Raw genomic sequence first — 13,708 nt, 5'->3', positions numbered from 1 at the left:
AATATTTAGAAGAGAAAAGAATACAGGCCAACAAGAAAGGGCAGGGGTACAGGACTAATTGAGAGCTTCTTTCAAAGCCAACAAGGCAGAATAGGATCCAAACATAATATTTCCAAATTTGCAGATGATACAAAACTAAGCAAGAATATGTGTTGCAAGGAAGATGTAAAACAGCGTTAGGAAGATTTGGACGTGATTAATGAATGGACGAGAACATGGCAGATAGAACATAAAAACGGAAAAATGTAAAGTCATCCACGTTCCTTCAGAGGAACATGTCCAAAGTATACCTTAAATGGTAAGAGGTTGGAAAGTGCAGATGTACAAACAGACCCAAGTATTTATTAATAAGTTAGTGAAGGCTAACATGCAGTTGCAGCAAGCTATTAGGAAAGCTAATGGAAGGTTGGCCTGTAATGCCAGAGGATTGGAGAGCAGCAGTAGTGAAGTCTTACTTCTATTGTATAGAAGCTTGGTAAGACCACAACTGGAGTTGTGGGCAATTTGGTCTCTTTATGTAACAAAGGGTATTATAGCCATAGAAGGGGATACAATGAAGATTCACCAGATTGGTTCCCAGGATGGCAGGTATGGAGAGAGATTGGGCCAACTGAGCCTGGATACTGTGGAGTTTCCAAGAATGAGGGGTGATCTCACCGAAGCCTAGAGTATTTAACGAGATAGACAGAGTAGGTGATGCTTCCCTAGGTGAGGTGTCCGTAACCAGGAGCCACAAGTTAAAAATAAGGCAGGTGCCATTGAGGAGCAGGTTAAGGAGAAGATGTTTTACTCAAGGAATTGTGAAATTTTGGAATTCTCTGTCTTACAGGGCTGCAGAAACTTTGACTTAGTGTATGTTTAAGTGAGTAGATCATTGATTTTTTGATAACAAATGGTATAAAGTGTTGTGCAGACAGTGTGGATAAAAGACATTGACATATTCTATCAATGATCATATTGAATGACAAATCAGGGTGGAGGTGTTGAAGGGCCTAATCCCCCTTCCTAAAGGGCTATGTGCTCTCTGCATTCTGTATTACTCGAAATTCAGTTTTAAAATATCACACAGAGATACTTTGAAGATACAACATGGACACAGGCTATTCAGCTCAACTGGTCCATGTCAGCAGGTACCTGCACCCCTTTCCAACATTCTGTTCTGTTTTATAATTATAAAAAGATGATTTTTCCACTATGTCATTATTTCATCAATCAGCATCACAACCATTGTACAATCCTTCCCATAGGACAGAATCCAGTACTGCACAAATCAAGGTCCTAAGATTTTGTATAGACACATAACTAAGTTTTGGTTTATATATTCTATTAGATTTTGTACCTGTTCCATTTCTTCCAAAGCATCTTCCACAATAGCTGCATATGACAACATCAGTGATAAAACAGCTGCCTGGTTATCTGTAGAGCAGAAAGCAGGCAGTCTGTCATACTAATTTTTATTATTGCTAAAAAAAAAAATCAGAATAGGTAACTAGATATGATTGGCAAATATTACTCAAAAAGAGAAAATATCACCTTGACATTTTATTAACGACAAAAATCACTAGTAACTCAGCAATAAAAAATTCAAAGTGGTAGAAGCTCAGTCACCAATTACTCAAATCTAAAGCTTCTCCAAAATTTTAAACGAGTCATAGTTAAATACTGGTACAGAGAACATCAAAATATTAATTTTTATAGAGGAAAGGACGGGTGGTTGAGAGACATGAATGGGAGTGAGGAATAGGAGATGGGGAGAGAGTGCAGAATGGTAGGGACAGATGACAGCAGGGAATATGGGGAAAGCAAAATGGCATGGGGGGTGGGGGGGGGGAGGTTAAAGCAAGAATTTTTGGTGGGGTTAGAGGATGGAAGGAGAGAAAGGAGGGAGAGGGCAAAGGGAAAAGGAGAGGAAATTTATAACATATTTTGAAATCTACATTACCTTTTGGCAATTTAGAAAACCTGTCACATGCTTCCCAAACTCCCCCTGTGGATGTCAGCTGGCCCTGTGATAAACTGAGGCCAAAAGAATAAAATGTCACATACAAATCATGCAAATCTACAAGGACTGAACACAACACCATTATATCCATGCCTTTAACATCAAAATTATCTTGTGAAGAATAACTCTTTAGCACGTAAACACACAGGGCTGAAATGGTGCTAAAGTTTGAAAAGAAAAATCAAAATAGACCTTAAAACGAATTGAATTTTATCAAGTGGGTTTCACTGTCAGTTTACGAGCACATGGCCACAGTGACCAAATTCTGAATTACTAATCACGTTTTTCTTAAAAGTTGCAGTAACCTTTTTACGAAGTCTGTTTTGATTTACATTTGGGCTAAAAGAAAATGAGACCACAATTTTAATTCTCTCTTTTCATCTTATCCCTATGGTTTCATTTTTGACTAAATTAAAGATATTACAGAAATCCAATTGCTGAATTTCAGGGAGGTGAAACTGAGAAGGAAGGGTCACCGGACCCGAAACGTTAACTCTGTTTTTCCCTTCATAGATGCTGCCAGACCTGCTGAGCTTTTCCAGCAACTTTGTTTTTGTTCCTGTGTTTGAAACTGAGAAGGATATTGACCATGCCTGGCAGTATCTTTAGCGAGAATGACAGGATTAATATTTCAGGTACAGTGACCTTTTGTCAGAACTCATGAAAGGTGACTTCATCACTCAAGACTTGAACTCTATTTCTCTCTCCACAGATGCATTCTAACAAACTGAGAATTTCCAACTTTCTAGAGTTTTTAAGATTTCCAGTCTCAGCAGTATTTTGCTTTTTTGGAGGTTTCATCCTCTCACTGGTATACTTCTGGCTACCTTGAAAGGGACTGAATAGCAGGATGAAAATTTTAACAGTGGATCCTGGTCAACAGTGCCACAATGTGGATCAGTGAGCACGAAGGTGTTGGATAAGGAACATAGAACATAGAACATAGGAGACCAAACAACAGTGGGTTGGAATAGTCGAGCCTAGAAGAAACACAGATGAGGATTCCAGAGCAGGTGGGCTGAAGTAGGAGTGGCATCAACGATATTAGCAGTGGAAATGGCCAGTCTAATACCGCAGGTTTAAAAATGACATGAAAGGTATGAGCAGTCAGGTTCAAATTTAGATAGTTACCAGGGAGATGAATAAATAGTTGTTAGCAATTAGCATTTGGCTTTGATATTCTTGATAATTAAGCAGAGGAAATTTCTGCTCATCCAGTTCTGAATACCAGACAAGCAGTTTGATAGTTATAAACACTGGAAAAGTCAACAGATAGTAGTAGGTAGAGCAGGATGTTGTTAGTGCACACGTATAAAACCTTTGGTTTATTTCACCGAAGAGAAATAAGTATCCTTAGGAAATATCCAGAATTCAGGGAAGAGGAGAAATCACTGTAATTGATATACTGTCTAAAATTGGATAATATAAAGGAGTATGCATGGGAACACAAGGGCGTCCAAAGATCCACTCTAAGACATACATCAACCTGACATGGAAATAAAACAATCCTCCTAGTATGTCATTGGATCAAATCACTAGAATTCCCTCCACAACAACATTATGGCTGTACTTGCACAAGGCCTGCAGTGGTTTAAAAAGACTATCACCTTCTCAACAGCAATTACAGATGGACAACAAATGTCAGCCTAGATAAATTGTAAACAAATAGGTTTGTGATGGATAAACATTTGACTAACAAAGGAGTCAAAATTTATTGGTATAGATAGGAAAGTGGAATCAAGGCCTAAATCAGATCAGCTACAACCTTAATGAATGGGGGAACATGCTTGAAGGACCACATGGTATATTCCTGCTCTAAAGTTGTATGTATGTACAATACACACATACATACGCCTTGCCAGTGATGTCGACAAATAAAAAGAAGCATAGTCCCATGCAGCTGAACAGTAATGGAGAGGTGCTAGAGGAGGACGGTGTGCTCACAGGCTGCAGACTGTTGAGAACGTGGAGGAAGAATAGTTTAACATTACTACTGTCACAAATGTGTCACTTTTAATTTTAATAAGATATACTGTGGTAGGATGGAAATTTGATTGGAAGAATTCAAACACGAGGCTCTGGGAAAGATGAGCAGAGTATTGGAAAGTAACTACATGTTTTACACTTGATAAGAAATGAAGGTTAGAGATTGAGTGTTTGTTTGTAACGATGATCAGGTCATGTATTAGTTTATCAAGGAGTAATAGCAGCAGGTTTAAAAGAAAGATGGATGTTCACTGTGTGAAAGAACCAGTGAGTATCTGCTAACATGGGGTCCAGGAAGAGAAGCTGGCAGCAATTTGGTGGGAATACACTAGAAGTAGTAGCAGTTTGGTCTTGTAGACAAGATGAGTTAAATTACTGCAATAGAAAGTGAATAGAATGATTTACAGTTCAACAAATCACAAGGATATTTAGAAATAATCTGCTACACAGGGTATAAGAATGAATATAGGGTGATCACCTGGCATTAAACTACGCACCAGAAGTGACACAGACACATATTCACTAACATCTGGGATTGATGCCAAAATCAAGCAAACAACAACCTGACACAGAACTTTGATTGGATGAAAGTTATGATTAAATACCACAGATTCCTCCATCATCATCACTATTATGTTCTTTCCCACGAACAAAACAGATCCACTTGAGGGCAGCACAATGGTGTACAGTCAGGAGGGAGTAGACCTGGGCATATTGGTTATTGACTCCAGAACCTATGAAGCTTCGTGGCAACAAGTAAACATTAAGCACAAACGAGAAAGTGTCCTGTTGACTGACAACTATCACCCTCTCTCAGATACCAAATCACCATTCCCCCTTTTGAAAAACATTTAGTAGATTGACCAAGGCCACAGAATGATAAGAAGACTTCGGAGCAGTGGTAGGCCATTTGGCCCACTGAGTCTGCTCCACCATTTGATGAGATTGCGGCTGATCAGGTCATTCTCAATTCCACTTTCATGTTATTAATCCAAACCCTATGATTCTGTAACTGATTAAAAATTAGTCTCATCTCAGCATAGAATATACTTAACAACCAACCTTCTTCAGTAAAGAATTCCACAGATTCACAACCTTGAGAGAAGAAATTCCTCCCTATCTCTGGCTTCAATGAGTGACCCCTTACTTGAAGATTATGCCTCTGCTCTTGACTCTCCTACAAGAGAAGAAACTAAGGCTGTTTACAGCCTTAAAAGCCTAATATATTTCAATAAGGTTGTCTCTCATTATTCCAAACTCCAATGAGTACAGGCCCAACCCACTCAATCTCTCCTCATAAGAAAATCCCTCCATACCTGGGATCAACCTTTTCTGGACTGCCTCCAATCTTTCCCTACATATAGAGACCTAATGTGTTCTTAATATTCGAGAACATACACTGCATGGGGAACTTCAACATTAATCGGAGTAGCATCACTTCTGACAAAGTCAGAAGAGTCCTAAATTATATAGCTCCAAACTAGGCCTGTGACAGAAGTAGAGACACCCACTATTTTAAATACTTACGTCCTCCAAGGGTACACCATGTAGACCGCACCAGCTAAGAGTTGCACTGTTAGTAATGGCCTCCAGGCTTCTTCAACTTTCCAAAACTGCTTTCTCAACCACAAAGGTCAAGAGCAGTAAGCACAGGAGGGCACCACCATCAAGTCACACACCACCCTCACTTGCAAAAATATTGTCCTTCCTTCATTGTCACTTGGTCAAAATACTGGAATTTTTGAAATGACAACATAGCATACCTAGACACTGAATGCACAAGGACAGATAGCAGTGTTAGGCAGCAGTTTACCAGCACTAAGACAATTAAGAAGAGTCAATGAATGCTGGCCTTGCCAATGACACCCAGTAACTCTAATCAATATTTTTAAAATCTATTTTCTTAGAGAAGGCATTTTTTTCTCCTCCTCAGAAAAGCTGGTGGTGAGCAGGAAGTCTCACAAAGTAAATGAGGCCATCACAAATTTACCCTTCAGAAGATTGTCTTTTGTTTAAATTTTGGGGAAAATAGCCAAGCTTGCTGAGTGAGAGAATGTAAAATCCAAATTCAGAATCACTTCATCAAAATATATACCACACTTTTTTCCTCCTTTTCCTTCTACCACCACACCCTCAAACATATAACGCCCAAATCATTTACTGTTACACAAGAATTATCAAACAAAATGTTAACATTACTCCTAATTGTCTATAAAATCATTAATCTAAGTAATGTGCAGGAGGGTCTACTGCAGGCATTCCTAATAGGAGTTCAGTGCACATGACAGATCTTCTGCCACTTTTGCATTGAAACTTCAATTCAAACAAAATATCAAGTCAACTCAAGTGACAATCCATTCTCTAACCAGACACCTACAGATAATAGTTACATTCTGGTCATAAAGAATTGTATATCTGAATTAAGCACAGTTGAAGATTAAAACATGGAAAGAGAGATACCAAAGTTCACGAGTTTTAAAAGAATATCTGAGCAATATATTTCTTGTTTTCCTGGAGGTATCACAGGCTTTGTTAAGTACTGGATTTTTAAATAACAATGCAAGTTTGTTTTACATCTTCAAATGAATTGTGTAGTTGAAATTTTGCACCTTTGAAGGGGTGTGCTCAGTATCACATTTAAAAGCTGAATGACTCCCTCCACTACGTCCACTGTGGCATCTCGAACTAATCGTCGTAGAGTTACACCTGAAGTATGAGAGACAAATCATTAGCATCTCTTAACCATCACAATTAATGATTTAGAGTCATACAGTCATAGAGATGTACAGCATGGAAATAGACCCTTTGGTCAAACTCTTCCATGCTGATCGGATATCCTAAACAAATCTAGTCCCATTTGCCAGCATTTGGCCCATATCCCTCTAAACCCTTCCTATTCACGTACTCATCCAGGTGTCTTTAAAATGTTCTAATTGTATCAGCCTCCACCACTTCCTCTGGCAGCTTATTCCATACACGCACCACCATCTGCGTGGAAAAGTTGGCCCTTAGATCCCTTCTAAATTTTTCCCCTCTCAGCTTAAACCCAAGTACTCTAGTTTTGGACTTCCCCACCCCCGGGAAAAGACAGTGTCTATTTACCCTACCCATGCCCCTCTTGATTTTATAAACCTCTATAAGGTCTATATAAATGACAAAAAGCAGCAGACTTGGCACTGATCCTTGTGGCATACTGCTGGTCACAGGCCTCCAGTCTGAAAAGCAACACTCCACCACCACCCTCTGCCTTCCACCTTCGATCCAGTTCTGCATCCAAATAGCTAGCTCTCCCTCTATTCCGTGTGATCTAACCTTACTAACCAGGCTACCATAAGGAACCTTGAATGCCTTATTGAAGGCTATAAAGATCATGTCCACCGCTCTACCCTCATCAATTCTCTTCGTTACTTCTTCAAAAAACTCAAGTTAGCGAGACACGATTTCCCATGCCCAAAGCCACGTACACTATCCCTAATCAAACCTTGCCTTTCCAAATACAACTTTGCAAGTTTGAATTGCCTCTCTGTTCTGTATGGAAATCCTGTCCCTCAGGATTCCATCCAACAACTGCCCACCACCGATGTCAGGCTCACCAGTCTACACTTCCCTGGCTTTTCCTTACCACCTTTCTTAATAGTGGCACCGCATGAGCCAGCCTCCAGTCTTCCAGGACCTCACCTATGGCTATCAAATATCTCAGTAAGGGGCCCGGCAATCACTTCCCTAGCTTCCCGCGGAGTTCTCGGGTACATCTGATCAGTTCCATGGGATTTATCCACCTTTATGCATTTTGAAACGTTCAGCACCTCCTCCTCCATAATATGGGCATTTTTCAAGATGTCCTTATTCATTTCTCCAAGATCCCGATCTTAAATATCCTTCTCTTTCTATTGATGCGTTTCGTATCTACAAAAGTTATTACACTCAACTCATCTACTCAGACGCCTTTTGAAGAACCTATTCAAATCAATTTTTAAAAGGACTATCTTAGAATAATAGAAAATGCAAAACTATTTATTATACATTCTTGACAGAAATGTTGAGAAAAATCTTATGAAATCCATGTTCACAGGAGTAGTCAAGTATAATACTGCTGACAGAAACTCCCCATTAAGTATACAAAATCATCTTGCTAGGTCTACCACTGACAAATTTCAGCATTACAAGAGAAACATTCTTCCAAGTGTTATTCCTCAGAAAAATGATTACAATGGTGTGTTAGTGGCTGTGCTGAGTCCACCGATAACACAAAAATCTTTGAAAAGTTGTCAGTTATTGGTGAGTTATTCTTCTTTAGGGTAAAATTGTGATAACTAATGCTTTCAACAAACAGAACTTCAGTCTATCAGTTTTATGACTGTTGATTAGTTATTTCATATACTCATGTCTAATCCACAAGTTTCCTCCCAAGTCACTTATTATTCTGATTTAAATGTATTGCCGTTCCTTCAATGTCACTGGATCAAAATCTTAGAAAGCCCTCCTTAATTCCTTTCCACAGAGACCTTGTGTATATTTAAGGCCAAGATAGAGAAATTTTTGATCAGTAGACAAATCAAAGATTAAGGGAAAGGGCAGGAAAGTGAATATGAGGAGCGTTGAATCTTCTGAATAACAGAACAGGCTTGAGGAACTGAACAGTCCACTCCCGTTCCTTTTTCTTATGGTGCAATGGCATTGTGAGGGTACTTACACAAAACTTATCACCGCAATTCAAGGTGGCAGAACACCACCACTTTCTCAAGGACAACTAGATACGGGCAAAAAATGCTGGCCCAGCAAGCAATGACCACATCCTATTAATGATTTTACTTTAAAAATAGCACCCTGTAAATTATCAGACACCTTGTAATTTTCTTTCTCCTTCTAAACTGACAGTGAGGCTGGCCAAGATGCTAAAGAAGCTTTGAGGCAGAGTGGGACATGGCTAGAAGTCTTTGAATGTAAAAACAAAGACTTGAAATTGATACCAAAGGCTGTGAGGAGCCAGCATAAATTATTTCAATGATGGAAAAGGGGGTTGCGAAACAGAATCAAACAGAATACAAGATTCCAAATTATGAGATGAGAACAGAAGGGCATTCAGGAAAGTTGGTGGAGTTAAGAGCAGAGGCATGAAAAACTAAGAAGGTGCAAAATAGTGACTTTATTTTTATTTTCATTGACCTAAAGCAAGATTTGACTGCTGCAAGGTTTACGATGGTTAAACTACATTCATAGCTGTACACACATTTCAAGGTCCCTTAAACTTCACTATGGGGGGCGGAAATCATCTACAACTACATTAAATTATGCAGTTTGACAGGAGGGACACGCAGACAAATGGAACTGACTACACAGATCTCTTCGAGGGCTTGTTTGGAAGGTGAAGTAAAATAGTGCGTGTTCAATTCAGTCATACAGAACAGAAAGGCAATTCAAACTTGCAAAGTTGTAACATACATAAAATTGAATAATGTCATTCAGAACTGAGTTGGTATGGTTCAAATGCATTTCATGAGGAATAGCAGTTTCAAATTGTTAAAGCTGTGAAAAGTCATCATTCCAAGTCACTGACATACTTAATCTCTCTCAACAGAGAAACAACAATTCATCCAGCATGCTTGCTAATTTTTTTGAGCCACGGTTTTTTTTTTAAAACATTTTTCATTCCAAATCCTTGTCTTTTCAATTTACAAAATAGAACATTTGTTGTTTTTGTTGAATGACAATAAGTTATAATGGCAAAAGCAAGTTTTCATTTCTCTTACATGGATGAACACATTACAGTATTAACAACACTTCAATAGATAAATCTGTAGCAGTTCAGCAGCACTTGCCTTGGCTCTTGGGTAACCAATAATACACAGTGGTTAAATTAAGGACATTCTTCTGAAAGTCTGCAGTGAGTTTCTGACAGTCCTAATATGGAAAACATTATTAATTTGAATGTAGCATTGCTTCATCAAGTGTAAGAGTTGTAATCAGAAGTTCAACTTATGCACTCACCTGTACAGATGGTAAGGGTGGTTTTGAAAAGGCCAGACTTAGCTTCGTTGCTTCATGTGATATTGCTTTGAAGCACTCACCTAAAAGAAACATGCTTGAATAATCCAGGCAACGGTTCAAAACAATAAAATAAAAGCTGGAACTAGTTATACTGACCACAAATCAAAACCACCAACTGTGAAATAAGCCTGGCCTAATACATGTTTATATCTAAAATTTATTATTGAGGCAGAGTTTAAACTGCTATTGCAAAATTTTCCCCATTATATTGTACTTGCTTTCTTAATGTTATGAGTTAATTTCATGGAAGTCAGTAGTACAATAACATTAGCAAAAGATTCTATGAATTCATAGAAATTTTTATTTCATCAAATAATAAAAATCACATCATATATTGGTTGGAACAAATCTTGTCTTCTTCAATCACAAGTTATTACAAAAATGTCACAAAATAAAACTAAACACACAACCTCCTTCTACATATTTTAAGTTTTACTTTCAAGATTTATATGAGTGTGTTTACCAATGTGCTGGTCAATCATAGGACATGTGGTATTGCCACAAATGTTGGCACAGGAAAGGTACTAATAATGTTCTAAACTGAAAAACCAAAAAGCGAGAACGATTACTGTTAGTGGAACAAACTACTTTCCTCTATATTCTTTCAACCGCAATCTTCTGACAGTTGGTTCTTTATCCTATGCATGCAATAGATAATGAGCTTACATTATTGCAACATGCGTGACAACATCCCTGTTCCCCTAACAACAGAGGCATTTCCTCCTAAATTATAAATATTTATAAACAAAAGCTAAAAATTCAAATATGTAAAATTAAGCTAATTAAAGTCAATATTTCAGTAGAAATCTTAAATTGTATATATTCTAGCTTCCTGCTTGACCTCCACTACATGTCTAAAGTTAAGTTTAAAAACATCCCCATCTATATTTAATTTATTTAATTATATCTGATGAACACTACAGGTTACTTAGGCCGTCAATACTCAGTAATCTCTTCCCACATCTTTATACATCAAGCAACAAACCTAGACTTTTCCAGAAGTGCTGCAAGTCAAAATTTTCAGACTTCCATAATGATTCTCCTTCTGTAAAAAGAGAAGAATTTCCATGAATACATTGCTTCATTTCTCAGATTATTAAGAGAACAAGTGCATCTCACTAAAAGCCATTTGTGCTGAGTTATCCAACCTTAACCAGGAGAGTTCAGCACAAGCTGAGCTCTCAATATTCGAACTGAGGCGAGAAGGTGGAGTGGGATAATCAAACAGTCAGGGCTCCCACTCCAGCAACCACTGCAGAGAATACACGTATGACTATTAAAAGTACAAAAATCTCTAAAACCTCTACAATAGTACAGCATAGGAAGTAGATGTTCGACAAATTGAGTTTGTGCCAGCACACTCAGACAGCAATCCACTTAATTCCACTCCCCATATTTCCACATTGCGTTTCTCCTTCAATACTTTATTCAATTCCTTATTGAAGGCTAGCATTGTTAATGGCTGAAACAGATTTAAAAAAATGTAGGATTTCACTAAAACACTGATACCAGAGCTAACTGCTAGACCCTGGAGATCAGTCTTAATGGGAAAAAAAGAGAAGGGGAAGAAACAAAAGGTACTAGTATTTAAAATTTCGACCACTAACATTTTCTTGGCCAATTATTTCAGAACTGCAGCCTCTGATTTCCCACACATTAATCACTGGAAATAGTCTCTATTTGCTTACACAAAGCAAAACTTTGAAGATTTTTAAAATCTCTATCAAATATCCTCAGACTCCTACAAAATTAAAGGTGCAATATAAACACAGGTTGCAGTTGTGAATACTTTTTTTTTACTGTGACTGCAAAACAAGATTTTAGTCAGCACGCCAATAAACATTGCATAATGATTTTGCTAAAATCAAATTCTAAACATTTCAAAAGAACTTACAAGATGTAGATGGGCAGCCTCAAATTTATTCAAAAGCTTTTTCAATGGTAAAACTTATCATAATCAATAAAGCAGAATATTATTTAAACAGAAAAATGACTGCAGAATTCCAAGATGAAGAAGCAGCTAGCTGTTTTTGAGAGTCACAAAAAGCTTGTATACAGGTACAGCAAATAATTAAAGTGGTTAGTGGAACGCAATCCTTTATTATGCAAAGAATTGAACATAAAAGCAAAGATGATAAACTTCAGTTACACAGTGCATTGGGTGAGGCCACATCTTGAATACCATCCGACCCGTGTCTCCTTATTTTACGACACAAATGCAATGAGAGCTGTTCAGTGTTTTACTTGTTTGAGATGTGAAATTAGCAGGGTGTCTTATAAGGAGAGGTTGGACAGACCGAGCTTGTTTTCACTGGAGGTTAGAAGAGAGAAAGGTGAATTGACTGAAGTTTCGAAGATCCTGTAACTAGTGGATCTGACAAAGTGGATGTGAAAAGAATGTTTCCTCTTCGATGTGAATCTGGAGCGACAGGGTACTGTTTACAATTAGGTCTTGTCCTTTAAGGACGAGGAGAATCTTTTTCTTTGAGCATTGAGAGACTATGAAACTCTGCCAGAGAAGGTGATGGAGAAAGCGGTTCTCGAACTTTTTTTAAGGCAAAGGTAGATAGACTTTAATTAGACAAGGGAATCAAAAATTATCAGAGGTAATATGGGGCTGTGCTAGGGTTAAAAACACAAACATTTCAGGCAGGATCCTACTGAATGGCAGAGCGGGCTTGGGGAAATCAAATAGCCACTTTGAATATTTGTAGAGACACCCATTCCTCATTCCAACAATAATCCTGTACGTAAACAATAAAACAAAACCATTTAGAGATAGTAGGAACTGCAGATGCTGGAGAATCCGAGACAACAAGGTGCAGGGCTGGATGAACACACCAGGCCAAGCAGCATCATAGGAGCAGAGAGGCTGATGTTTCGGGCCTAGACCCTTCATCAGAAAACAAAACCATTTCCCAGGTTTACACACAAACCACTAGATGGCTCCCTATGTTTCAAATTCCACTATGCTTCAATTTCATAACAATCTCTTTTGCAGAAGAGTCTCCTGACATTGCTGTGATCGACATTTGCCAATTCTCCAATATCCATACAAACACAACCATACAAATGGGGTCTCATTCCACACACAAGCTTAGACAAACATTGGAGGACAACCTGAAAAGGAAACAAAATTGTAGTGGACCAAAATCCCACTTCCCACTTGAAGAAAATACATATACAGTTTCCAAGATTTATCCTAACAGTTCTAAGCTTAAACATAGCTCCAATGGGTGTCAATGTCTCTCTCAGCTAAGTTAACTGGGAACATTCGAATCAAATGCAGATCACATGCAACAGAGCACACAGAACGCAGAACTCTCATTTATATACAAATGTTAACATAGCAAAGCATCCCAACACATTCAGAGAAGTGTAATCAGACAAAATTTGATACTAAATCAAAAGATGATATTGGGACAAATAACCAAATGCTTGGTAAATTAATTTGGTGTTAGCATATTAAAAAAGTGGGAAAAGAGGCAGATCGAATCATGGAGGGAATTCTAGATTTTCTTTTGTGATTCACTCAAGGGATGTGAGCATTGCTTGCAAGGCTAAGCATTTATTGTCCATCCCTAAATGTGCACAAGGTGATGAAGTGCCTTGTTAAACCATGTGGAGCTGGAGGAGCACAGCAGGCCAGGCAGCATCAGAGGAGCAGGAAAG

At 38.2% G+C, this 13,708-nt stretch overlaps 1 protein-coding gene across 3 annotated transcripts in view; it reads right to left on the bottom strand.

Moving 5' to 3' along the window:
• Positions 1-13,708, bottom strand: part of ccndbp1 (cyclin D-type binding-protein 1) — a 28,610-nt gene that overhangs the window by 13,196 nt on the left and 1,706 nt on the right. Inside the window, exons 1-7 of one of the 3 annotated variants that reach the window (XM_048608136.1) lie at positions 11,022-11,076; positions 10,500-10,674; positions 9,977-10,056; positions 9,808-9,889; positions 6,598-6,694; positions 1,943-2,016; positions 1,340-1,416 (exon numbers count right to left, since the gene is read on the bottom strand). In XM_048608136.1, the coding sequence (XP_048464093.1) occupies positions 1,340-1,416; positions 1,943-2,016; positions 6,598-6,694; positions 9,808-9,889; positions 9,977-10,056; positions 10,500-10,518 (429 nt within the window). In that variant the 5' untranslated portion in view covers positions 10,519-10,674; positions 11,022-11,076. Of the gene's footprint in view, positions 1-1,339; positions 1,417-1,942; positions 2,017-6,597; positions 6,695-9,807; positions 9,890-9,976; positions 10,057-10,499; positions 10,675-11,021; positions 11,082-13,708 lie in introns of those variants that run through there. The other 2 variants (XM_048608137.1, XM_048608135.1) reach the window with 2 other exon arrangements.

The sequence above is a fragment of the Rhincodon typus genome, chromosome 19 (assembly GCF_021869965.1).
Source record: "Rhincodon typus isolate 14 chromosome 19, sRhiTyp1.1, whole genome shotgun sequence".
Taxonomy (NCBI): domain Eukaryota; kingdom Metazoa; phylum Chordata; class Chondrichthyes; order Orectolobiformes; family Rhincodontidae; genus Rhincodon; species Rhincodon typus.
Note: the sequence above shows the minus strand (reverse complement) of the source record. Positions and strands in the feature narration are given on the sequence as shown.